This window comes from Excalfactoria chinensis, chromosome 3 (genome assembly GCF_039878825.1).
Source record: "Excalfactoria chinensis isolate bCotChi1 chromosome 3, bCotChi1.hap2, whole genome shotgun sequence".
In the NCBI taxonomy this organism is placed as follows: domain Eukaryota; kingdom Metazoa; phylum Chordata; class Aves; order Galliformes; family Phasianidae; genus Excalfactoria; species Excalfactoria chinensis.
In genome coordinates, this window is record NC_092827.1 from 28,896,274 (window position 1) to 28,923,265 (window position 26,992).

Below are 26,992 nucleotides of genomic sequence, written 5' to 3' on the forward strand. Positions count from 1 at the left end.
AACTTTTGCATTCAGCCTCATCTTCAATTTAAAGATAACTTTTTTGCTAGTGTATATATTGCATTGAGGATTACACAGCTAGACCTACCTGTTCACTCTTCCAAGCATCAGGCTAAAGCAGCATCTTCACAAAAAGCATTCTTGGCACATCCGAAGTTACAAGAGAAATGACACCAAAATAATCTGATGAGGGAGAATGTGGAGTGTCAGTTTAATGTTTAAGAAAACACGCAGAGAAAAACAGAAAAACATGCCAGGAAAAGAGTTCTTACCTTGTATAAAATGCCATGTGAATTCCTGGCACAAAGTAGAGGTGAATTCCAGTACCCCAAACACCTGGAGATGTTCTTGCAAGATGTAATGGCGTTTTCATTTCCATGACCATCTTGACTATGCCAAATAGAGAGCTGTGCTAACCACAGATGGCCCACAGGCAGCTGGGAATGAACCAGTGGCAGGAAGAATCCCCAAACATCCAAAAAACTGAGTTTTTCTAGAGATTGCTATGAAATAGTAGCGAGAGAGGAGTGTATGACTGAATTAACTGCTGGGCAGGAGTAGGAAGTCAAAGGATGCCTCACAACAAGGCTGCATAAAATATGAGAGCAATTACTAAAAGGAACAGATATCTTTTATCAGCTACTCATTGCAACCGTTTATACATCAGTGTGGGCTTTTTTCCTTGCAGGAAAAACACTGTGATACACTCTGCAGAATGGTCTTCACTGAAAGTGTTTCTTGAGGGTGGTTCAGGTTGATGAGATCAAGATGTATGAGAATGACAAAATAGCTGAAGTATTTTAGCACTACTTTCATTTTCTCATTTTCATACTTCCTGCATGATAGTCAGAGCTTGTGGATAACCATTTACCTTGATTATACGAACTGTAAGTGGCTACTGTCAAAACAATTGCAATTTAAAATTCTCCATGCTGTTTAGGAATAAAAGTATTTCGCTATTGTTATTACAGACTTCATAAACATCTTTATCTGTTTTACTCCTGGAATTTTCTTGGATTTTGAAATAACAACATGTCTAACACTCCTTTCTGAATAATAGCATTGCATTAGGTAGGCTCATGGGAAGACTGGAAAGAAAGGGAGAAGAAATTTAACCATGGAGAAGGAGAGGTGAGTTGATTCCAGAGGAAGAATTCTAGAAGACATTGAACAGGTATCTCAGTAGAAAAGAGCAGTTTTGTTTGCACTATCCATAAATAGAGAATGAAAGCGCAGATTTTGAAGGTTCTACAGCAAAGAAAATCCTTTTCATAACTACTTAAAGTTTAAACCCCATAGCTGGGCAATAAGAGGACGGGACATTTGTACGAAGGTTTTTCTCTTAGTGTTACTAGGAAATCTCAAAAAGTAATTTGAAATTCACACTTTAGGCTTATTTGAAAAGTAGCTTTGCATCTTCTTAGTAGTTCTAAGTTGCTTCAGGGGTTGCAGTAATTACTATCCTGTCTGGTCAAAAAGTCTCTCTAATTCTCACTAGTCTGTCTTTTACTGTCTATGGACATCATCACCATCTTGAATGAGTACAGTACCACACAAAAGAAGCCTCACATCTGCTCCTAGGTCATTCTTCCCACTGCCTATCCATACCTCAATAATGCCATCCTTCATGTCTTAAAAGCACCTGTCATGGATTTAACTCCTTCCTGCTTTTATTCTCCTTTCCCTGGATCTTGTATGGAGAACTTTGTGTGTGGGGGCTTGCAGATATTCCTGCGAGCTACGAAATATTTTTTTTACATTCCTGTGCACAGTGATTTCAGGTGGACACAATTAAAGTGGCTGGAGTAGATTTCAGCCACTCAGTACTGAGGACTCTGTAGTAATGAGTAGTAATGAGTAATATTTAGTTATGCACAGGTGATAACTAAGGCAAGTAAGTCCATCTGTGAAACATAAAGCTGATAGAGACACAAAAAAAGAAGAGCGGACTAAGCTATTTTTGCAAGCCACCTCTTTCCTTCATTATGAACGTGAGTGAATTTAAAGTTTTATTAAGTTCTAAATGTCTGTCATTTGTATTGTAGCTCAGGGAAATGGCTGGGAATAAATGCAGTAGAATTGCAGGCTGTCCAGCCTCACACAGAGTGATCTAAGTAGTTTTTGCTCTTTCACACCAACAGTAGATAAAAGATTAAAGGTTGATAAGAAATGCAACTCTCAAATGAGGAAGCCAGGCACAAAACGGCAAAAAGTCTATACCTGCTAGTCAGAATTTTACTTGCCGTACTGCAGTTAATATCACCAGTACTACTGACTTTCATAAAAATTATGTGATAAATTTTGTTAAGTTCTGAGTTTCCTTATCTATTTTTCCTATAAAATATGCAAAAATATGGGAAAATAAGAATAGAGAGGCTGCTGCAGTAGTGCCAAAAAGCTTTAGAAAAAGTTTTAAAGAGTATGCACAGCTTAGTCTTTTAAGAACTCGGTGAATGTTCAGTGTCTTTGTTCTGTTAATGTTTTATGTACTAGAAGATTCTGAGCAAAAATAATACAGCTATGTGTCACTGCTAATGTGGCATCCCACCTTTTTGGAGCAAGACTTTTTTTTCTCCTGCTATTCATTTGCAGAAGTGATGATGAAGTTTGGATATGTCAGTGCTTCTTATAGGCCGAACTAGTGCTTAAAGAGGAGGAGCAAGATGGTGGCCTTCTCTGGAGGAAGCTTTCTTTTCTTAATACTCTATGCAGTTTATTCTGCTTTGCAGATCAATAGGTTGCAAACCAAACACACAACCAATAACTTCTGAAAGTAGTGATTAAAAGACTTGTTCCAAAAGATCAAACCTGCATTCACAGGACTTACGCAACTCTAAGTTTTAAGTGAAAAATGGAGTGCTGTGTGAGCACAGACAATAATGGCTTTAGTTTTTTTGTTTTTTTTTTTTTGTTGTTTTTTTTTTCTTTTCTTCTTTCCAATGAATTTAAAAGTACATGAGAAAAACTTGTAAACAAAATCTGGATCTCTTCTAATAGTGAATTTTCTATTTACACTATACTTCCTAAAATTCCCTGATGTTTGCCTCATGGGACTGATAGTCACTAAACTATGCAATGCAGTGTGTCTGAGGATGGTTTAGAAGCACAGCTTCTACTTTTGACCTGAAACATTTATGAGAGCCAAGTGAAGGGTGCTCCTGCACTGCCACGGGGGAATAGCCAAGCAAGCCATAACCTCGGGGCCAGAGGGAAGTTTATCTCTTCCTCCCATCCAGTGAAGTATTTATGTTCTTCAGATCTCCAGAAATGTAGTCTTTTCTGATACATGGTACTCCTTGCTTGAAATGTATAATTTTATGATATTCTTGTGGCTATCATCCAGATCTGATATGCCACTGATATGCCACAATAATTTACCTTCTGTGCTGTAAAAGTTCTTGTTTGTGTTAGCCGGGATTGCCTTTATTTATTTGTTCTTCCCGTATGTCTTTTGTCAGTTTGAAATTCTACCACAATACACAACACAAATCCTGCCTTATTTCCTTATACTTGAGAATTAGTGGTTTGTTTCTGTTTGTTTGTTTCAGAAATACAATGTACGATTTTGATGGTGCAGAAATATTTGTGTCACAACTAAAAGTGAAAAGTTAAAAGAATATTTCCTGTGCCATGTGACCGTATGTTTAATATCAACATTTTTCCTACTTCTTCTTGTAGAAAGGTCTATTTCATCTTACCTTGTCCAGACAGGCTGTCTCTATCAGCTTCCTTGAAAGGTGGTTCTGTTACTCCAACCAGTTCTTTCTTCATCTCAGCTTCAGTATCCTCATCTGTGGCTTGCAGGAAAGTAGGTAGGGTGAAGCTGCCTGTGGTGTAAACTGCCAGTGTGATAACCTGCTCAGTTGGAGACTCCTCATCATCGGTGATTAAGTCATTGCTTTCTGACTCATCTGCTGGAGGAGGCAGGTAGGAATCCTCTGGTTTTGTAGAACTGTCTGTGCTAACCAGAGCACTGAAAGGCACTGTGAATCTTTGGTAGTCAGTAGTGATATCTTCTGTGTCTAGAGATTTGTCACGAGGTGGTTCTCTGGAGGGTTTGGTAGGGAATGCAGGTTCAGATGTAATAAAATTACTATCAAAGTCTTCAGGTCCACCTATCTCTCTGCTTAGATCAGAGATTCCAGTTGTAAATTCATCAACAAAGATGTCTCTGGTTTGGTCCACAGTTGCTGGGCTGGGATAAACCAGTGGAAGTTCCGCACTTACAGTGTCATCCTAAGAAAGGATTTCAGAGGGAAGCAGATTTTAAAGGTAGTTTTCATTATTATGTTTAACTTTCACTGCTAAAACAGCCAATAATCTTTAGTCGTGGGAACTGAATTCTGCATGAAGCCATAGTATACACCAAAGGTCTGACATATGCATGTGCGTATTGCCTGGTATTTCAAATGCAGCCAAAGAAGGATAACCTTTACCAACCCTGCCAGTTGTTCTCCTCTCATTGAGATGTACTTCTGAACTGATGATCTGTTGTTTATTTTTAATTAAAACTGGAAAATGCAATCAAGTGGTAATATTCACCTGTGAATGCTTTAAACCATATCTCTCCTTTCACTGTATCACCGCAGCACTCCTTATTATAGCATATATAAAAGGCAGATATATATTTTTGCAAAAGAGCAATTTGCTGTATATTTTCAAGCACCTTCTTGGTGTTTAAGGTCATTTCTCATGAAGAAATAGATAAATAAAAGAGGTGGAATTAACTCACCAAATCAGGGCTTGCCAGAGGAATAGTGACCATGCCTTGGATGTCATTATCAAAATCACTTGATGGTTTAATAGGTTCTGGGGAAAAAAACAAACAAACAAAAAAACCAACAGTATTTCAGCAAAAGCACACTGAAAACTTTTCAAACACAAAGAAAAAATGCACTAAAACTATTCCCCATTAAAAAGATGATTTTTAAAAGTCCATGTTAAGAACAGAGAGGCATAAATTTTAAATTACACTGGTAATTACGAAGAAAGCAGGAGATTTATATGCAGTACTCTTTGTATTCTTTATTTAGTATGAATGGGATAGGGCTGCAGGGAGCTGAACTGGGCATAGCTGGATGAATGATTAAAATCAGCTGAACCACTCAGTTAAACTCACATGGGTTATGATGATTCATCACACCCCATTGTTGATTAAGCCTAAATTATATTCAGTTTTTCCGGGAGTCCACACTACTGCTAGTGTTTTGGCATTTGGCTTTTCTAAAACTGTTTATTAGGCATAACTAGAGGGGAAAAAATTGATTAAAAGTAGACACTATTTAAGTGTTCTATATTCATGAAAATTTGGCTTGGCACGTTTAATCTGTATTAAAAGATGATATTTTAATACTACAGAAAGTATTAATTCATCTATATATATCTTTAAAGGGGAGAAAATTCTCCTGCCTGTAAATGAAACAGTATAGCTATGATATGGTCTGTGTTTTAATGTCTTTTTGATGAGCATGCATATGAGGAAGACTACAGAATCATAGAATCACAGAATTGTAGGGGTTGGGAGAGACCTCCAGAGATCATCGAGTCCAACCCCCCTGCCAAAGCAGGTTCCCTACATCATGTCACACAGGTAGGTGTCCAGGGGGGTCTTGAATATCTCCAGAGAAGGAGACTCCACAACCTCCCTGGGCAGCCTGTTCCAGCGCTCCGTCACCCTCACCATAAAGAAATTCTTGCACACATTCGTCCAGTACTTCCTATGATCCAGTTTCTGGCCGTTTCCCCTTGTCCTGTCTCTACTGTTGAAAAGAGTCTGGCTTCAACACTCTGTCCCCCACACTTTAGATGTTTATAGACCTGGATCAGGTCCCCTCTCAGTCTTCCTTTCTCAAGGCTAAACAGACCCAGCTCGCTTAGCCTTTCTTCATAGGGGAGATGCCCCAGGCCCTTCACCATCTTTGTGGCCCTCCGCTGGACTCTTTCCAAGAGATCCCTGTCTTTTTTGTACTGGGAAGACCAGAACTGGACACAATACTCCAGATGAGGCCTTACCAGGGCAGAGTAGAGGGGGAGGATCACCTCCCTCGACCTGCTGGCCATGTTCTTTTTAATGCATCCCAGAATGCCATTGGCCTTTCTGGCTACAAGGGCACATTGCTGGCTCATGGCCAACAATAGCGTTTATGTTATTGCCATCATTTTAACTCACCTCTCCAATGCTAGGGCTTTGCTAGTTTTGAAAAAATTATTGATGGACTACAAGGGGGTATTTATTAGCTGCAGCACTGTGTTAGATGCAGCCCTTCAGTTAGGGCTATTCTCACCCATTTATATTAATATCCTAGATTTTTATTCTTCTTTTAAATCTTAAACTTGCATTCATCTCTGCCCTTTAAGGTGCCTGTCCCTTTCTGTTTCTCCATCAGGAGGCTACAGGGCTTACTTACAATAGAGTTTTAGCTGTTAGAAAGCTAAATTCAGGTTAAAGAAACCCCTTACTTATTAAAGAAGGGTGATTGTCCATGCTGGGAATTCAAAATGAATTAGTGTTTTATTTTTTTCTTCTCTGGTTTGCCCTAGTTTGTAAAATATCCAGATTTTCTAAACAAATTAAAACTGACCCTCTAATATGATTGGAAGTCCAACTATTTAAACACAGAGCTGTATTTTGTTATAAACTTTAACTGTTTTGCAGCACTTATGAGATGTAGATACATCAAATAAAAATGACCTGGAACAAAGCTAAGGACACTGTACTGAACCTGCATAAATTTGCAAGGATAATGTTCAGACTTGTGCCCAGTATTGGCCTGCCTACTGACCATCAGTAAACCGAAGTGTCCCGAGGTCCACTGGTAGGGACCTGTCTTCATGGAGTGCTATGGCAACCAGCTGCTGAAGGTCCGTTACTGTGAGTTTGGTTGCTGATATTTCCCTCTCTTCCTTTGCAGATAGTGGTTCTTTTTCATTTTCAACCTTGTTTGATCCAATAGTTGAGATGTCATCTGCAGTGCTTTTGATATCTGAGCCATCTCTCTCAAAGTTTACCATGTATCGTGCTATAGTGCTGCTTGACCTGCAAAGGAAAGATGCAAGAGTGACCAGTGCAGCAAAATCAGTTACTGCCTGAAGGCTGGTCTTACAAAGATTCATGCAACACAGCATATCCTCTACTGTAAAAATAACACAGATGCATTGCTTTCTAATGACACTGTAATCTTTAAATTACTTTTACTATGCCTAGACCTTTTCTCCTTCTGTTCGTACTTTTAAATTAAACTTCATATATTGAATACAATTATAAAAATATTCTAGCATCATCCTGTTTAAGATGACTACTCAGAGACCTGTAGAGCTGGTAATATTGGTTGACAGTTGATTATTGATTTAAACAATCAAAGTGCATGCTGGCAGTTACAAGAAGCAATAATCACCTACTAATTATACAGGAACGTACCAAAAGGGTTGTATTACAAGTCAATAGCTCCCTGCATTTTATTAAGCTAGTAACTACTCTCATTGCCACTCTATTCACCATGATAACACAGGTAACCAAGCAAATCCTGCATACTTACTGAAGATAACATTTGTGTGGAAACACAGCTAGGAAAGCGATGATTAAAACTGAAAGTTAAATGTGCATTTTTTTTTCTTTTTAACTTTAAGTTTATGACTGATAGAGATGTTTTACCATCTGAATGTAAATTTTCTTATGTCAGGCAATTTCCTATCCTTGAAAGACATCCTGACAAGCTTCATTGTATGAACCTTACAGATAAAAATGAAAGCTGTCCCTGCTGCTTTCTGTCACAAATTCTGTACTTGAACAGAACACAAATCAAATTCACTTAGTCACATCAAGATAAATACTGTTTATTGATTTGTCTTAATTTCTTAGTCTATAAAATGATCTAACTTCATTATGAATTAGAGACAAATTACCCATCTTTCTCCTTCTTCTGTCTTCATTTCATTGCAGAAAAGGATAAAAAAAAGAGTACCATAGTGGATTGCAAAAGAAAAAGAAACAAAGAGTTATATATACTGGTAAATCAATCAGTTGTACATCAAAAAGATCTGCTGACAATTTATCTTCTAAGTATTACCTATGATTTTTATTTCTGTGTGAAAATGACAGCCTGCTCTCCATCATTGCTCTTTTTCCCATCAGAGTAGTGGAAATCATCATGTTTTGAGTGGAAAAACAGGAATTTTACTTTACCTTGATAGTCTGAAATTTTTGAAATAGCTTTCCTATTTGTCACTACCAATAGTGCAATTTGAGCATTGCTGATCATTTCTTTACAGTGGTAATGAACAGCTTTGATGGTAGAAGCAACTGTTACTGTGACTTCACATTGTACCTGCTCTCATCCTAGTCACAGGGGTGATGATCTATTATTCACTTTGAAGGACATGCCTATGTTGACCTTCTTATCATTATCTCCCTTGATGAATTCTATGGCATATTTCTAATGCTGTCTTTTCATATTGCCTTGTGGAAAATGCTGTGAATAACTGTGGTGATACCGTCAAAGGAGAATGGACAGCAACATATCTAAGGCCTGTTTTTGTGGACCTAGCTAGCTAAATCACTAGATGATGGGCAGCTGTGGACATTCACATTGATGAATGTACTTTCTTATCAGCTACAGAGAGCTAATAATTTGATACTAAGCAGAAATAGATTACAAGTCTCTTAGAGTCACAACTGAAAGAGGTTACTTCATGTAAGTTGTGTCTTTGAGGTGCTACTGCAGATATTTGCGTGTTTTGAAGTAGCTAGCTTTTTCTTTTCTTACTTTAATTATCATAATGTTATGTAAGCAATTTTACGAACAAAAAGCTAGGAATCATATGATCATAGAATGGCCTGGGTTGAAAAGGACCATAATGATCATCTAGTTTCAATCCCCCTGCCATGCTTAGGGTCAGAAACTACTAGACCAGGCTGCTCAGAGCCACATCCAGCCTGGAAAAAGAATGCTTTTCTAAAATTTTATTTTGATACGATTGCTTTTCAATATCTATTAAATATTACAAGAATAGTTGAATGTTCCTAATGCTGTGCCATAAGCCCACATATTTCTGTCGCTTCCTCCTCTTTCTTTGCTTTCATTCTATGTTATTTACTGCTTTTAGTAATCCAGTTTTCTCTTGACTCTTTATATAATCTACTTATGTCTACTGAAGCACAACAATTGAAGTTTTTGATAGGAACTATATATTCTCTATTGGAAAAAAAAACCAACAACAATGCAGTTTGTATCAGCAATAAATACGTAAAGAAGCTAACACTAACTGTATTGGCAAGACAGAACAGGAATCTAATCCAAAGAATTGTTTGACACACTGGGTAGAAACTTATATGAAAATGTTGTGTGTGAACGTGTCCTCCTGCAACTTTCTCTTTCCAAAAACCTTACTTTGATTGTGAAGAGCACAAGATTCATGCACAAAAGTGTAGCCATCTAAGTGATTCTACCTTTAACACTCCTTGTCATTTAAGAAATTCCTTAATGCGATAATTTCAAAGCATTTATTTTACTTCACCTAAAGGAGGATTTCTCAGAGAATTAAAGCTACTTCTTAATAATTTGAAGGCTCATAGGCTCACTTGGGATGTATTTGCATTTCTCTCCGTATTGTTGCAGTATTGCTCCCAAAAAACTATTTTCTATTTATAGCAACACACATTCCACTAGGAATAAGTCTCTTCATGTGAAGGAAAGAAGAGAGAGTAGAATACTAGTAGCCAGTAGAAAAAATAACCCCATTTTCTTACTTACTTAAATCCTAATACGTGGATTTCTTTAAATCCTGGAAGTTTCTCAAATATTTTTTGCATCTACAGAAAAACACAAACTCATTAATTCAGTGTAACTCTTACTGCTAAAAAGCAAAACTACAGGCTGAATACCTAGACTGTATTTTTCATGTTTCAGAGAGGGCTTTAGGAAACAACCTTAAGCACCCTTTTTGTGCTATTGTCATTGTTCAACTGAAACAAAATCTTTGCCATCTGCTTTAGCTGTTAATAGGCAAATGAAGTTGAAAATAAATGTGACCTCTGCATACATTTTTTCAGATTAGAATAAATTTTTTCTCAGCATCTCAGTAATTGACAGTATTTTGAGCTACAGCTAACTGATAAATACAAATTGGTCTTTTCCTGTTGTAGCTGAGCCAAATTAGGTATTTTATGTACTTATTATTTTTTATTTTTTTATTTTTATTTATTTATTTATTTATTTTGAAAGAGGAGAGTGTTTTAAAAACACGGTTCCTTTCTGATTTAATTTCTGGTCATACTATGGAACTGGCAGCACGTAACCTAGGCATTTCTTTGGCTACTAAGCAAAGGAATGGAGGTAACTTTTTGATATAACAGTAAAAATGATGTAGAAGTAACAATTATATAATTATGTAAGTAAGAAGAAAAGTGCATCATCTATGTTTCATGCTACTGGATTACAAATCATTATCTTGTCAACATTTCATGTCAATAACAGCTATAGACACTATAAAGTGATCAGATAAAATTTCACAACAATTGCAAATAGCTAATAAATCAAGAGACTTTGTATTTTTCCCTCCTGCATGCACTTCCTCATATGATACTTATTCTATGCTATAGAAATATTTTAAAATTAATTAAATAAAAGTTATATTGCTGACTTGCACCATTACATGTGTAACAAAGTATGCAGGCAGTTCTGTTTGAGGATAACACTGGAGAATCCAGTTTTTATTGGTTCTGCCAACAGTTTTTTCTCTTTTTTTCTATGCATATCTGAAATTGAACCAGGATAGTGAAATAGTTTGTACTGAGGAGCACTCATGAAACTGATGAGAAGACTCATTTAATTTTACTAAGAAAAGATTTTGGGAACATCATCATTAACTGCTATCTCTAAAAATGATGGTTGAACATTACATTATCATTATTAATTATATGAAGACAGTGCAGATGTTCCAGTTCTTAGAGAAATTATGGTAATGCACAACAAAAATGACTGAAAGTCCTTTGAAAAATAGTTCAGACCACAGTAGCTAATTACTTTTAACATTTATATTACATTTTTCATTACATTTATTGCAGAAATTAAATTATGACAAAGTAATATTGTCCAAGAATTCCCGATTAATCCCAAATGATATCCCTAAATTTACAGATGGAACAACATTCTTCTCATGAGTTATGAGGTTTCACTGATAACCAAGATGATTGCTTGTTAGCTTGGCGGCTGGACAAATGTCCAAAACACTGGGAAAAGGTGGCTATACCTGAAGGAAAACTGAAGGTCTTGAGACAGTAGGAATTGTCTCCTTTAAATGAGAATGGTTTATTCTAGTTCTTCTTCATGGTGGAGTTAGCTTCATGTTATAAATCTATACAAGGTATAAGATCAAGATTTCAGTATTCATGAAGCCTCCTTACCTGTAATTGAAATTTGGCAGCTAGCTGTTGATACTGTGGGGAACTGGGATCACTCAGTTCAGCCGTGTATTCCTGATCAGTGAGAGTGACACTGAATTCTACCATTTGCTCTGAAGGAAGTTCTGGGACTGTATTTGTTCCTAGCTCCTGAAAGAGGAGAGGGAAAAAAAAGAGAAATAAAGGCAAGTGTATATTTCCCCCGTACGTTTCAAAGTCTATTAGATAGATGAGTTCCTTTTTAAAACCATACCCCATAAACCTTTCTGAACCAGATCCTACTGTATGGGAGATTGGTAATCACAGCCTGAACCACTGATTAATCAGCTGAGGCAAGTATGGGCTCAGCTGTGGGAGCACAGGTGAGAGTGATGTAGCTGTGCTCCCGGAAGGGGTGGAATTCGACTCCATCCCCTCTGAGACCTCATTTAAGGGCTGACTCCCACTGAAGCCGTATCTCTTGGAGACTGCTCACCAGTGAGGACTGCCCCAGCTTCTTCAGCCAAGGCACCACCACTGGTGAGTTTTCCCTTTACTTATTCCTTCTGTACGTTTGCTATCATCTGTATATTAATAACCAATACACCTACAAATGGTGACAGCCACTTGATTTTATTTTTCTGCCTCTGCAAATGAGTGTTTTTTTGTTTGCTTGTTTGTTTTTTTTACTGTGACTTGAGAGCTTCAGTTTATATTCTTTTATATTCATAAAGGAAGATGATGAAGCAAATCAAACTTTTTTTTTTTTTTTTTTTTTTTTTTTTTTTTTTTCAGTTACCAATTCTTGTTTCCAACATCATTAAAATGGTATAGCTTTACTTACCACTTTGGAGGACAATTCTTGACTTCAAGTAAACAAGTAAATGTTAAAAGCTGGTTGGTATCCTACCCTCAGAGCATGTTGGTTAATAAGAGAAAAACTGCCAATATGCCTGTTATATTTCACTGAAGTAGAAGTGGGGTGGCATGAATCTCTGTTCACATCCAGAACATGCCAACAAAAATACAGAGGAGCTTTCCAAGTTGCTACTGTAGAAGTGTAAAGTTTTTAGAAAGAAAAGGAATCCTGAGAGCAAAAGTGAAAAGGAGTGTTGTCTCCTACCCAGGACTCCTCAGCAGCAAAGTCCATACGGCACCATTGGGCCTTGGAGAGGCCTCAATCTGACCCCAGAGAGCTTCCAGAAGGTTTGAAATATAAAGCAAGTTGGCAAAATGGTGTAAAATAAGCAACATGCATCTGATTTAAAAAAAAGAAAGAAAAGAAAAAAAAAGACTAATTAAAAAATGGTTGAAATATTTTTATACCACTGCAGATGCAGTAAACATCATTTATGATGTAGAACAGATGCTGATAAAACTAACCAGCAGTAACAGTGAGGAAGAACTGAATGAAAAGACTGAATAGGAAAAGAGGCTGTCAGTCTTCATCTCACCTTCACAGGAGTCTTGGTCTCGTTGACAATTTCATTGAGTAGGGTTCCATTAGGTACCAGTGTGAACGTAGAAAGGGATGCACTGGGGGGACCTGGCAGGGTTGCAAATAAAATCATGTTTGTGAAATGTTTGTGAATTAAGATGGAAAAATCTTCCCCTCTGATCATCTTGCTTAGAGATCTTTGTCTGTGTTATGGTGATTTTCCTTTCTGATTAATTTAAAGTAACAAGAGGTTTTGATAGTTTTCCTTTTGGAGGCACAACTACCTTGCTAATATTTACAATCAGTGATTCTATCCTATTCAGCCCTCCTAGAAAAATGTGTGCAGGATGTTTCCTCCTTGAACCAAATGCTTGTATTTACAGTTTATAATTACAGATATTTATATCATTTTAAAGAATTTGGTATGCAGCAGTGTTGGTATGTCTGAATAGACCAGTTACTCAAATTAGTGTCTAGGCTTCACTGTGACTTTCTATCAGAAATAATATTGCTTTTCTTCTGTTTGATTATTTTGGCTAAAAAAATGAAGTAGCAGATGCTCTTGATGCTGCTTTATAACCAAAGAAAAATATGCTCCACTCACTACACATGAAACTAGCAAAATATAGTTTATAAGATGCATTTAAAGACATTAAAACAGATGTGGAATGCTACCCTTCAACAGCAGACATGCTGTAGAAAAAACTTCTAATTAGAAAGAACTGCTTATTATAGACTATTTTGATAAGCTGCTTTTGTTGTACTTTACTGAACTTGCCGTGCTTCTACAGCATTTGTTCAGTTACAGCCTTCTAAGATCACTGGTAATTCTTTTTGATGGGCAGGTACAGAGCAAGCAGATATGACTTTACCTGTGGAAACAGAAGGAATGTCTTCCAGCTTTTTGCCACCTGTTTTGTCTGTGGATATTTCATCTTTCCTATTAATTAGGTAGAAATGGATGATTTAATTATCAGCATACTTACAAGCAAATATGAAGGTGTAACAAACTGTAGAAATGACTTCTACATTAAATGTGATTAAATGAAGTTATTTGTAGTGAAATATTTGATGATATGGTTAAACAGGGCAATGCAATAGTTTGATCCTGTTTTATATTCAGCAGTTTATAGAAATGTTTGCCTCCTTTCCTCTTCTTCAATCTGGTATTTGCTCTTAACAATGAACAAAAGTACTGATCAGATTATGTTTCTCCTCCCAGTTCTGTGAGTCTGCTCATGAGATTTCATAGTGATTTTTTTTCTGGGCCGTCAGAAAGAGTGGGTCACACAGATGAACACAGTGCTGATTCTTCCTTACCTCTCCTCTAAGTCACTGAATATTTGAGCACTGGCAGTAATGTGAACAAGGCTTTGTGAATTATCTAAACATTATTATCTATTATCTTTCCTTTGCTATATCTCTGACTATCAGGATAGTTTTATGAGTTCTCTGGCCTTAAAATTTTTGAGTGAATGGAAATATCGTGATTTCAAGGGCATTTCATGATTTGCTGTGAGAGGAAGATGGGAGGACCTTTTGTTTTGTTATTAGCCTACATTAGAATATCATCAAACCACTACCAACTGATGATAGTTTAAAATCAGATTCCTGGCTCAAGATTATTATAATTGTAAAAACATTTATATTTGGATCTAGATATAATATTTGTGAGTGAATGCCTTCCATGATCCCCATGAAAGATGGCTGCAAACTCAAGGGATTGGGGTAAGGATTTTCTACCTTGCAGGATTGTTTTTTGTATTGTCAGCAAAGTAATGGTACGTTTTATTAAGGATGTATTGAAGATTTCTGAAGTTAAGGCTGTAGAATAGTTTGTGCTCTTAAAAATGGTATTTATTACTTTGTACCTTATACAAACACTTAGTTTCATAGCTAAGAATATTTTAAATCTGAGATTTTTCTTTCATGTAAGCTGATGTGAAGAATTTAATTTGTTTTGGGTTTTAAGTAAAATGGGGAAAAATATAAAAAGAGCATGAAAGTGAAAAGCCCCATCATGGAAACTGACAATGATAAATTCCTTAATATTTGTGTAGAAATGGTTATCATTAAAGCAGAATATGCAATTGCAATTTATGTGAAGACTGATGTGAATGAAAAACCTATGGGCTCTGCAAATATGTGGTATGACATTAACTGAGACAACAAGAAGCTTGTAGTATAGACAAAAAAGATGGTGGTGCTGCATTTTTATGCAGGACCAGCCTAGGTGTTGAATAACATAAACAAACAGCATGGACAGCTCCTAACTTAGCACGTTCTCTGGTAATCCTATGTGGTGAGAAACAAAATTTGTTTATGTTGTTTTCATAATGTCAAATGATTTGAGACTTATCCCTTTATGTGATATCTTACAGAGATACAGAACTTTTCCAAAAACTACACAGTAGTAAAGATGAAGTTAAACAATGTGTAATCACAGCTATCTGCTTTTCCAGCTAAAATAATTTCATAGATTTTACTTCATCTTCTGAACTGTGCCTAGAGAAAACCACACTGTTTACACAGAGCATAAGAACTCTGAAATCAGTCACTTCACTTACTGCCTTCCTGCTGCTGTTTGCACTAGACTGAGTGAGAAGATCTCCCTTTGGACTTCTGGCAAAGTTTAATTAAGTCCTACATTATTAAAAATACATTTAATAGAAAGAAGAATACTCAAGGCTCCCATGTCATAATCAGTAAAGACACATAAGAGCTCTGTATTCTTGAGACAGTACAATGTATGAATGGAAAATATTATTTTCTACCTCTGAAAATCTAAGAATATTTGAAGGTAAAACAATATATTCATCAGAAATGGTGGACAATGATATTTTTTCATCTGTACTACAGTATATTTATGAGAGAGAGAATTCAATATCATAACTTTAATCCTGCCATCTCTGACTTGTGATTATTGCCAGGAGCATTATCCTCTTCCAATAGAGTTATTGGAGTAAAGCACTATATTCATTTATAATAGCATACTATGTAAAAATACAGACAAAAGTTAAAGTGAAAGCACAAAATTTTTAAACTATTTATCATGTAGCCTCCCAGATAAACTTCTTTAACCTTCCTGACTTTCCTTTTAAAAACTGTAGGAATTGTGTAATTGAATAATCTTTTGTCATGTTGCCCATCAATGCTATTCTAATGTAAGGCTGTGGCTTTAACATGGATTCATGCTTATGCTAGCCTAAGAAGACATCTTTGGTGTTTCTAAATTGAACAGACGATGTGGGTATCCTTCTGCCTTAATTATTTGTGATCTAATTACTGTGTTCTATAACATAGAGCATACACATCTCTCACAGCACACACTAAATACAACACGATGCTATCCTTATATATCCTTATATATATGCTCATATCCACACACATCTATGTTGCCGTGACTCGGAAACCCCCAATTTCCCAGGTTCTTGCGAAACCTTTGCTAGAGCCAAAAGACCACCGTGACTCATCAAGGAACGTGGCAAAATGGCGTTTATTAGGGGTAATCAACACCTTATATACCTTACTACTTCGTCTACGCCCCCTAGGGCACGTTTGAAATGCGCGCCAATGTAATTCACAGGGCTTGAGACGGAAGAGGCTGAATTACTTCCTGGATTACTATCACCGTCACATCCCGAAAAAGCCCCGCTACCGCCTATATGCTTGTACTACAAGGTTCAGCCTCGTTAGCATCTACAACATCTCCCCGCCCCCCAAGACAACAATTTATCCCTTTTCAATGTGAACACTAAAATCCCAAGTATAATCTACTATAAATTTGATATTATTCTATATGTTCTATGCAATATACTTATACTATTGTACTCAGCTTAACTGAATTACTTATCTACTTAGTCAAATCTAACCTTAATAAGACTAATACTAATCTTAATGCAACTCTAACGATATTAATATATCGTTATATATATTGCATCTTTTTCAAAAAAGGCAGTAACATTAAGTGGTGAGGTTTTACTTGTGCTACTTACTTTTCCTGGAAGGTTCTATGTTTTACTCGCTGTGGAAAGAGTAAGAAAAACAGCATTTTACTGGTGGGTGTATCCAAACATCAGTAAGTAGCCTGCTAGCTCCTTTGTTTACTCTACTTGTACTATTTGCTTGTAGTACATGCCCCCTCCTCTTCCTGAGCAATACTTTGCCCTTCTATAAACAGATGGGGAAGTCTCCCTCAGTTTTTAAATAAATGTCAATAATCCTTACCCGTTGGATTATTTCCAAGTGCTCTTGGGAATTGCTGAAGTTTTTGCCAATGTCGAATATGCAGAAGGTTTCCCTCTGGCAGGCAGTAACCCAGTTCTGATATTCAGAAGTATCGGGAATCCGATCCAGAAAAATACGAAAGGCTTCCCACACAGCTTCCTGGCAGACTGAGTAAGAAGAAAGGGACTAGGGATAGATGTTTTTTACCAAAAAATAATGTTGAAAGTCTTTTTAAAGTGATTTGGGATTTACACATTTTACTGTTCTTAGTAAATAAGTCCATCTTCTTGGTATTTCTAGGTCTTTTAAGTATTTCTAAATTGCCAGTCACTTGCCCTGTTGCTGAGGGATTCATTTTCTCTCAGTTAAGGACTGTTATTTTCCTCATTTTAAATAACAGATTAATTTGGCCCAATATCATCAGCATGAATAGAGGGCAAACACAAAGCACACTTTGTTCATCTTAAAGATACATGCACTGGAAGTTCCAGCAAACAGGGAAGTAGATTAATAATACCTAGCAGTCCATAGTGGAATAATAAAAATTTAAACCATATACGCAGGTTTCATACACAACTAGGTTTGGAACAGGTATATAAGAAAAAAATAAAATAAGATAAAAAAAATATATAAGATTTCAATATTGCTCAGATATGAAAGAAAGCACTATATTGTGTATTTATTTATTTATTTTTTAATGCGGCTTGCTGAAATGACTTTCTAATGTTCTAAATTTCCAATGCAGTCAGCCTTTTTGACATAAGTGATAAGGATTTTCTGTAGCATAAACGTGCTTTTATGTTTCTTTAAGCACCTCTGGGAAAATTGAATTATTTGGTATAGGTAAAATTCATTCGGAAAGAACTCCATTTTCTTTTTTTACTTCATGACAGTATTCGCTCATGCTCAATATCAAAAAATCTCCTCTGTGGTGGTGAATAACCCAGTTAAATGCCATGTTACCTCAAAGGATATTAACAGGGATTGTGGCTGTGGGGAGAACAGCAGCATTCTGCATCATCTGGAGAAATGAAAGTGAACACAAAGGAAATGTAACAGCAGAGGAGGTTTGGAAAAGATGGTATTCATGGTTTTAAAGGAGTTTCATTTATTGGATGCTAACTGATCTAATTATATGAGAGCATATAGAACATAATAGAGGAGACTGATTCTATAATTATTCTGTTGGATCACTGCTCATGTGTTACAAATGTACTAGATATATTTAGGCTTGGTCTTGGTTGTTGCCTTTTTTTAAAACTCTTTTCTGGAAGTCAGAACTCCATCAGGCATTTCAAGGAAAACTTGCAAAAGATATGCTCTTGCTGCAAAGAACTTGCTCTCTTAACATTTTGAGTGAAGATCATGACATGCTTGAGTAGGAAAGGAAGGGAAGAAAGCACCAGCAGCTAAAATATAAAATATCTGCTACGAAATACTTAATAGGGTCTATTTTCCTTTTCCTAGCATAGAGGTCCTAAGTATCTCTACAGAAGTGAGTTTTTGTAAGTCAGAGAAGACCAGGTGGGGCTACACTTCTGAGTGCTGAAGCCTCCTCCTTGCTGTAACTTGAAACCATTTATAATTTCAAAATATTCTGACAGATAAACTGTTCTCTTCTCCAGACAGCTACTGCCTGTTGAGCTAACAAAAATATTTTTTGGATTTCATTGAACTTTGCACAGTACAGGGCTAGGACTTGAACAAATCCTGTCGGTACCGAGGTAATGTTTAAAATCACTGACTGGTGCAAAGGGATCCTCAGGCTAGCACAAACCTGTCCAGAATGTGCTGTTCTGTGTGAATGTCCCCAATCATCTGCAGATTTGTTCACTTCTGCAGGCTGTCCCCAGCAGGCATTTTGGACACAGTTGTTGAAAATAGCCATCATAGCCTGGTGGCAGCTAGATCCAATGTGTTTTGAGTAGACTCATTTCAGTTTATTTCAGATGTCACTCTGCCTTCCAGTTAGTGGGTGACTGAGCCTGTTTCTTCTTGATGATTCTTCTGGTATTCCAAGAGTCAACAAAGCCAGCTCTATTTTCACTTTGTGGAAGGATAGTGTTCACTCACTTGAGATGAAGAAACAGACTTTTTCAGAATGTTGCTTGAAATTAAATGCTTTTAGAGAATGGGAATTTCCAACATGTTTGAAAAATCATTTTTATAATGCTTTGCTAGCGATTTAAGAATTGTTGCCTTCAGCACTTTATTTTGCATGGTTCATTACTGTGAGATGGGACATTTATCTTCAGTACTTGATACCTGCTTTGACTTACTGTGAGATAATTGTCTGCATTATCTAATATACCAGTGTCTGCAATTAGTACTAGAAATGGTTATTATCCAAACTTGCTGTAGGGATGTAATCACATTTCTTTGTTAGGACATCATAATAATAACTCAGGAACAACTTGCCCTCCAAACGAGACAGCTGTATGGGAAGCATAGGTGGCCAGATTATTAAAAAGCAACAGGCTGTCTTTTGAAAGCATTTATTCATAATGAGTTAGAGGTTAGAGCTATGTTCTGTTATCTGTTTCTCACAAATCTCATTTTTTCGTGTGTGTTAACTGCTAAATAAAATGTTATATATGTTGAAAAGCAATCCAGTTTTCAGGGTTTAGATATAAATGAAACATGGTCAGATGAACGGGTTTTTTAGCTGATTCCATGCATGTTTCATAGAGTCATAGTGTGGCTTATGTAGGAAGGAACCTGAAAGATTATCAAGTTCTAGCCTCTTCGGCAGTAGATCAGATTGCCCAGAGATACACTCACCTTGGCCTTGAACCCCTCCAGGGATGGGGCATCTACAGCTCTACTGGGAAGCCTGTGCCGGTGCCTCACCACACTCTGAGTAGAGTTTCCATCTAACATCTAATCTAGATCTCCCTTCTTTTAGTTTAAAGTCATTCCCCATTGTGTTATCACTCTCAGACTAAAAAGTCAGTTTCCTTCCTGTTTATAAGCTCTCATGTACTGGAAGGTCACAGTGAGGTTTCCCCAGAGCTTTCTTTTATTCAGACTGAACAAGCCAAACTCCCTCAAACATTCTTTATAGAAGAGGTGCTCCAGCCCTCTGATCGTCTTTGTAGTCCTTCTCTGGACAAACACTTCCATGCCTTTTTTGAGCTTGGGGCCTCAGGCATGGATGAACATGTGCATTTTTGCATGCACTTGAGAGTCTGTCTTCAAGATGATGATTATCCAATAGTTACTGTTTGAGCACATATATTTGAGCAGCTTTGTGTTGTGTGCTCAATCCTGAAAGAGTTTTAGCATGAAGTAATTAGAATATTAAAAAAAAGAAGTAATTTTTTAAGGAAGCAGTAAAATTCTCTAGAGAACAGATGTAATCTACAGGGTTGTTACATTTTTAAATGTGTTATGGGACTTGGAGGGATGGAGATAGTCTTCCAGACTTTATATAAGGCAAAGAACAGACATCTGAAAAACAAAATGAAGACAAGGTTCTCCCACTGTGTAGTTTCCAGCATGGCTACACAGATACATCTTCTTGTGTAGGCTTGTACTGCTGTTACTGGCTGCTACTTCAGGAACGTTTGCATCGCCAAATATTCACTTCTACTTTTATTTCTCTTCATTTATCACACTCATCAGATATTTTAGCATGCTCAGCTGGGAGGACAAATGTCTTGGTTTTTGATCTTTTCCTTGAAGGAAAGATTTGTTGAAGTTTTAACGAAGGACATCGTAATAGAGAACGTGCAGCTCTCCATGCAGTAGCTTTTTACTGAATGTGTATACAAATTGTTCAGCTGCAGACTTCTGTTCTCTTGTGTACTTTTTGGTAAATGTTCCAGCTGAAGAACTGAGAAGTATCTACTCAGAGGAGTTTCTGAGTGTAGGATGATCTGCTGGGAAAGAAGATCTGTAATTAAACCTGCTTAAACTACAAGGTTTACAGAATTCAATCTGTCACTCTAAACTGATGTGATGCTTTCCAAAAAGATGTTACTAGCAACATCATCAGTTTTTAAAGGAGAATGTCGGAGTCACAGTACTTGATTTTCAGCTAATGATGCAAGCATGTCCTATGAGACTGTGTTTTCAGATCAGTCAGGGACATGACCAGTGATTTTTAGGGATTTTCAGGATTAATTCATGTTTAAGAAAGGCTTTGAGGATCAGCCTCTGACATAGGTTTCAGAATTCTCTCTAATGCCCACTGGCTTGGAAATCAATCCCACAAAATTTTCTGGATATGTTTGTATCCATAGGAATGACTACAGACACTGGTGTAGCTTGTCCGCTCTGCATGTGGGAAGTGGCTGCTAGAATAAAATTTTCACAGCTTCATGTACAGGTTTCACATAAGAGAGAACTAGGCGGTTCCCTGAAACAGAGCTGAGAAGCAGCTCTGGGAATGGCTGAAGATCAATAGAGAGGAACAGGTGCATGAGTGAAGCTGATTTCAAAGAACATGTGAGGGCTGATTTAAGATTTCACCGGAGGTACTTGCATCCCTGAAGAGCTGACTTGGTTTCAAAGTTAGCTTTGGAAAGTCCAGTTGCAGCCTGAAATTCTGATTGTTTTTTGGTTTTGATTTTGTTTGTTTGTTTTTAATACAAATTGGAGAAGCCACTGAATGGGAGTGAGAGAGGGAGGAAGATTAAAGAATAAATAAATCAGAAAGAGAGGGCTGTTTTTCCCATGATTTCTGAGGATCTAAAACCAAAGAGATAACTCTGTAAGTTCTCTAAAGATATGAGAGGAAAAGAAATAGAAGGAAGAAGAGAGGGAGGGAGTTGGAAAAGAGCAGGAAAAGCCACCTTCTAGGTTTTTACAAATGAGACTAAAGTCTTGTCATGTGTTGCTGGCAATTATCTCGGTGTTGGTATTGTGACAGCACTACCACACTGTTAATAAAGCTGCAGATTCACCAATGTATTTGTGAAATGAGGCACTATTCATTTCATCACCTGTCTTGAACGAGTGGGATTAATTCTGAGTAGCAAAGATAGTACCTGCTATACTTTTAGAAAAGTGGTACAACTTCATACAGTAGTGCAAGACTGATTTGGTTGTTATGTTCTGCCATGCTAGAAAAAACTATAAAATTCACTGAGATCATTAGTCTTTTGAGTGAATTGTTTTATTCTGTTCTGGTAATTACCTGTCTTGAGCTGTACTGATGTGCATGTATTATTTAATCATGAAATAAGTATCAGATACATTGTCTAGAGATAAAGATCAAGATTCTGCAACATCTTTGTCAATATTTGCAGGAAAAAGTACAATCTACAATTAGTACAATCTTACCTCTTAATCGATAGTAAGCTTGGTGACTGGCTAAAATCTGCTTCACTGATTCTTGTGGGCAGATTTTCACACCAGTAGAAAAAAAGGGTGATCTCTTTGTTCGGTGTTTTGCCATGTCAAATATCCTTCTTATAGTTGACACTCTGGACCTCTTTGTTGTTCTTTCTGTTTTGTCTGACCCTGAGGCATCTGCAAGTTGTTTGGCTTCACCACGATTTGTTTTACTGGGGATTTCTAAAAAAGATAAAAGGAAAACATGCACATAAACATATATTGCTTAGATAGTATGCAAGATCATGTTTGAAAAATGCATGCCAACCAGCGTAAGGGCTCTTTGTGTTATTGTCAGTATGCTGAATTAATTGTTGTCATATTGGACCACTGGGACTGAAAAACCTGGTAAGTAATATAGTTATAACTCATCATATAACTTCCAGGTCAAACAAAACAAAAGTTTCAGAAGCCCTAAATCTTGTTTTAAAAAGTGATTTTGTGTTAGATCCACAGAAGATACTTAGGCATTTGAACTTCATGCTAAAGCATCTCATTTGTGTAGAAGTCTATAATTAAATGTAAAGCACTTTAATAAATAAATATTTGGAGCCTGGAGAAGGTGAAGCATATCGTACTAGCTTACTCTATAAAAAGAAATCTATGCTAACGGATGTGAGAAATAGCTGTACTTTTTTGATGTTCTTATCTTCACTCTGGGCTTCTGGGCACATCTCCCTTCAGAAAACTAGACACTGGAAAACATTCTTTTAAAAGCTGAACAGGAGTTTTATTGTCTTTGGGGACAGAAATATCTTTTTTCCAGTTTTTCTCTGTCACTTCACAGTGCACTGCTCTTTCCATCCCTCAACAAAACTGAAATATTAATCAGAACAGACTGCAATTATGCATCTTTGCCACTTGATAATAGTGACCTGAGTGCTCTCAATAGATCTTTAATTATTCCCAGCAAAGTGGAACAACTACATTAGAAAAAGAGTGAGATCAATGAGTGGTAGAAACAGTGAGAAAAATAGTCTTGAAAAAATGAAGAGTGAAGATTTGTCAGTTTGGTAGAGAAAGACTAAATATTATGCAGTTTTTAACAAACATTAATTATCACATTCTTACATAAATCAAGAGAAACTAAGGATGCTAAAATCACATTATCTTAACAATTGGCAACTTTGTTATTTAAATGTTTAAAGACAAGTTAGCAGATAAATTATAAGAGAAAAATAAAATCATACTATTGCAAAAAGAACAGTATTCAGCCACAGAATGGGAGAAATTCTACCATATTTGAGAGTTTGTATGTGCACATATATCTCAGTTCTTTTTTAATATTTTTGATGTTCAAAGCATAATAACAACATATATCATGAAGTAGATGGTAGTCTGAGATGGAAATAAGTTGACTGCTTGATTATGAGGGTATTTTACAAATGCAGTAGTTTATACAGTGACACACAGTTGACTGTTATGGCCTAGCAAAACATGCCAGAAGTAGCAGCCTGCAAGCCTAAAAGTTTCTAATTGTTGCAAGATAAGGGAAAATGATGATGCAGTCATATAGTCTTATAAAATGCAATGAAAGTAATTATTTTTCTCAATAATGTTGGATCAGTATCCTTAAAGGAACCTTACAGTAATAAGGAATAAAAGGAACTTGCTCTGTGAAAACATGGCTGGGGGTTCACCAAAAAACAAAAGGGGCCAAACACTGGATCATTTGAGGAACTGAATTATTTTAATGATATATGAGGAGAGAGTGATAGATTTACCATCAAGGAAAAGACAATGCCAGTAAGATCTTAAAGCTGCCCTCTCTAATCCTCTTGAAGAAAATACCAAAAATCTACATGGAAAGAAGCCAGCTGTAAGTCTATTACCTGTTACAAGCTCTATTAACTGCTATAGCCCAGCTGCCCAGGCAGTCTGACCAACTGGAGCAGAGGATTTTTCCATTAAGCTCTTTGATAGCTTTTGCATGGAGCAGAGGCCTTCCTTCAAGGATTTGCTTCTTTCCTAGGATTTGCCCCTAAGTCATTAACTTGAATTAAGAATTACACTATTCATAAGACTGACAAAGGACATTCTTCACAAATGATTGATGTAATGACCTCGAATTCTCAAATTAGGGTTGCTATTTGGGATTTTTTGTCTGAAAAGTGGCCGTACTTTATCTGCATCCAGATGTCACTATTCTGCTGGCCTACTCAGGGTAGGTGTCATGGTTTTTTTTTTTTTTTTTTTTTTTTTCTGTTTTTATATTTAATTTCCTTTTTATTTATTATTTTTTTTTTAAATGGGAGGAATATGTTACTTAAGCATACCTACTCTAATAGGTTTAATTCCATTTATATCTTTCAGTTAGTAAATTTCCTTCATGAATCTTTATTATTATCAGCCTTAGAAATGACTTTTTGCTAAACTTAAACTCAGTTTGAACTGGAGAAACATCAACCATCCTCTCTCCAAATTATTTGTCAATACCTATTTCTCAATATTTACTAAGTATGAATTGAAGAAGACTGATTATCTGGTGCAAACATTATTTGTTCATAAGTCTTCGAGCTGTGCTTTCTTCCATGTCTTTGGAAAACCCGAATGGATAAACTTTTACCTAAGAATAAGATAATTTCAACTAGCATGTTTCATCTATGTGCTTGACTATGACTCCATCTACAGCTTAAGAAATGATTTTCTCTCAGTGTCCTAGGTTGAGCAAAATTGTAAAAGGCTTGTTTTATTATAAGACTGAAGCCTTTTCTTTTTGCTGCTCAACACAGTAATTGGGTGAACTGGCAAGGTGTAAATTTTATGGGGTACACAATTTGATTGTGGAAAAGAAATTCAAATAATACAAAGTTGTTTTACTGTTCTTAAAAATTAAGTTCTCTTTCAAATATTTTGTTATCATAACTATATTTTCTCAAACATATGGAGTTAATATATTTAATGCTTACCCTGCCCAATTTAACTTTGGTGACTATCTCAGTTTCACTTTCAAAAGGTAAGTCTAAAATTTTTAGTTTTTTTTATGGTTTTAGGTCAGAAGAGTAGATAATTGTCAAAGTCTGTTAATATTTGACTCTAAGCTTAATCTCTAGGGGTGCCTCATGCAGAGCCATACTCTCCTTCCTTATGCTCGCATGAAATAATCTGCATAATTTTCCTCATTTTCTGAATTGTTGATTTGAGGAAAAAAAATGATGTAGTTTTGGTAAGGATCAATGACAGTCGATGTTTGTCCTGAATTTAGACAAATATGGTAAAGACTTTTAAAATCTGATAAAGCACTTTTCAAAACATGATAAAACAATCTTAATTGTATTTGAATCTAATCAAAAGTGCTTTAATGTTCCTAGAGGTCTGTCAAGCCTGTAGTGCTGCTGGTTCTTCAGATTGTGTTTTCAGGAAGATAAACAGTAAGAATTTCTCAAATAAAAAACTTGAAATCCTCATTTACTTTCTGTACCTTCACACCTAACTGTTCATAGTAATAGTTTCGGGAGGCCTCTGATTTTGTCACTGTTTGTTTGTTTGCTTGATTGTTTTAGCAGCAGCAACAATCTCTGTGTAGGAACATTCATCAACAACGTACACTCAGAGGTAACCTTTTGGTTTCACTTGACCTTACAATGAAGATACCATTCTATACTGTGAAGATTGTTAAATATGGTAACTAGGTTTTAGTAGCAAAATTCAAGGTGATATGAGGACAAAGCTTTTGAAGTCTGAATAATTCATCATTAAAATCATCACAAGATTTGACATGTGTGAAGAACATGGTTAATCTGAAAAATAAATTGATATTCTTAGAAAAGAGAGGAATGCTTGATTGATAAATGAGACATATAGCCTTCACTGTGAAATAATTATTAATTAAAAAACAAGACTTATTTAAGAGGAACTATTGAAATAAAACATGAGAAGGGCTTATCAAAGAAGGTGAATTAAAGAAGGATGCCGTAATTGTGCTTATGTGACCAATATAAAATATACAGCAGAACTAACATGCTCAGCAACTCCCATGTTGATAATGCATGTAGTTAACAAAAACAAGGATGACTAGTCATGGAAAAAGTAAGGATGACTAGTCATAGTTTATCTGTGAAAGGGCTGATTACAGTAGATACCAGATGGAGCATAGAAAGCACAAACAGAGGATGTTTGTTTCTCTCTGAATCGGTCTTCTCCTGCCATGGGAGTAGCAAGGACCCCAAATTCAAATGGCACATGCCAGTGACAGACAAGGCATCTGTGATGTGTTCTCTCCTTGTCTTCATTTTAATATCCCTTTAATGCCACATTGTCTCTATCACAGTCAGTTGGGAATGGTCTGACCAGACTGAAGGAGCTTAGATGAACAGAGAAATAAAAATATGCCATAACCTTATGATTAAATGCAGCCTAGGTCTTGCATATGTGTGCAAGACTATATGGTTTACTTGTATTTATATTTGATACATTATATACTTCAACTATTGTTGATGCAGACAGTGAAATATCTTAAAAATTAATTAATTATATTTCCTTAAAATTAATATTGGCAAAAATGAGTTAGCTATTCGATATGTTGTCTTGTGTGAATGTCGTTCTTACATGCCACTGTACAATAACATTACCCGTAGAATGAAGCCTTGGTATCTGGATGTGGCAAAGAGCTG

The 26,992-nt window shown here is 36.3% G+C and overlaps 1 protein-coding gene across 1 annotated transcript in view; it reads right to left on the minus strand.

The window, feature by feature from the left end:
• The window catches only part of IMPG1 (interphotoreceptor matrix proteoglycan 1), a 46,829-nt gene that overhangs the window by 13,777 nt on the left and 6,060 nt on the right, over positions 1–26,992 (minus strand). The window contains exons 2-12 of the mRNA XM_072333158.1: positions 22,329–22,562; positions 17,043–17,209; positions 16,811–16,839; positions 13,688–13,755; positions 12,832–12,923; positions 11,402–11,548; positions 9,750–9,808; positions 7,903–7,923; positions 6,783–7,036; positions 4,733–4,809; positions 3,699–4,236 (exon numbers count right to left, since the gene is read on the minus strand). Of these exons, the coding sequence (XP_072189259.1) occupies positions 3,699–4,236; positions 4,733–4,809; positions 6,783–7,036; positions 7,903–7,923; positions 9,750–9,808; positions 11,402–11,548; positions 12,832–12,923; positions 13,688–13,755; positions 16,811–16,839; positions 17,043–17,209; positions 22,329–22,562 (1,686 nt within the window). The remainder of the gene's footprint in view (positions 1–3,698; positions 4,237–4,732; positions 4,810–6,782; positions 7,037–7,902; positions 7,924–9,749; positions 9,809–11,401; positions 11,549–12,831; positions 12,924–13,687; positions 13,756–16,810; positions 16,840–17,042; positions 17,210–22,328; positions 22,563–26,992) is intronic.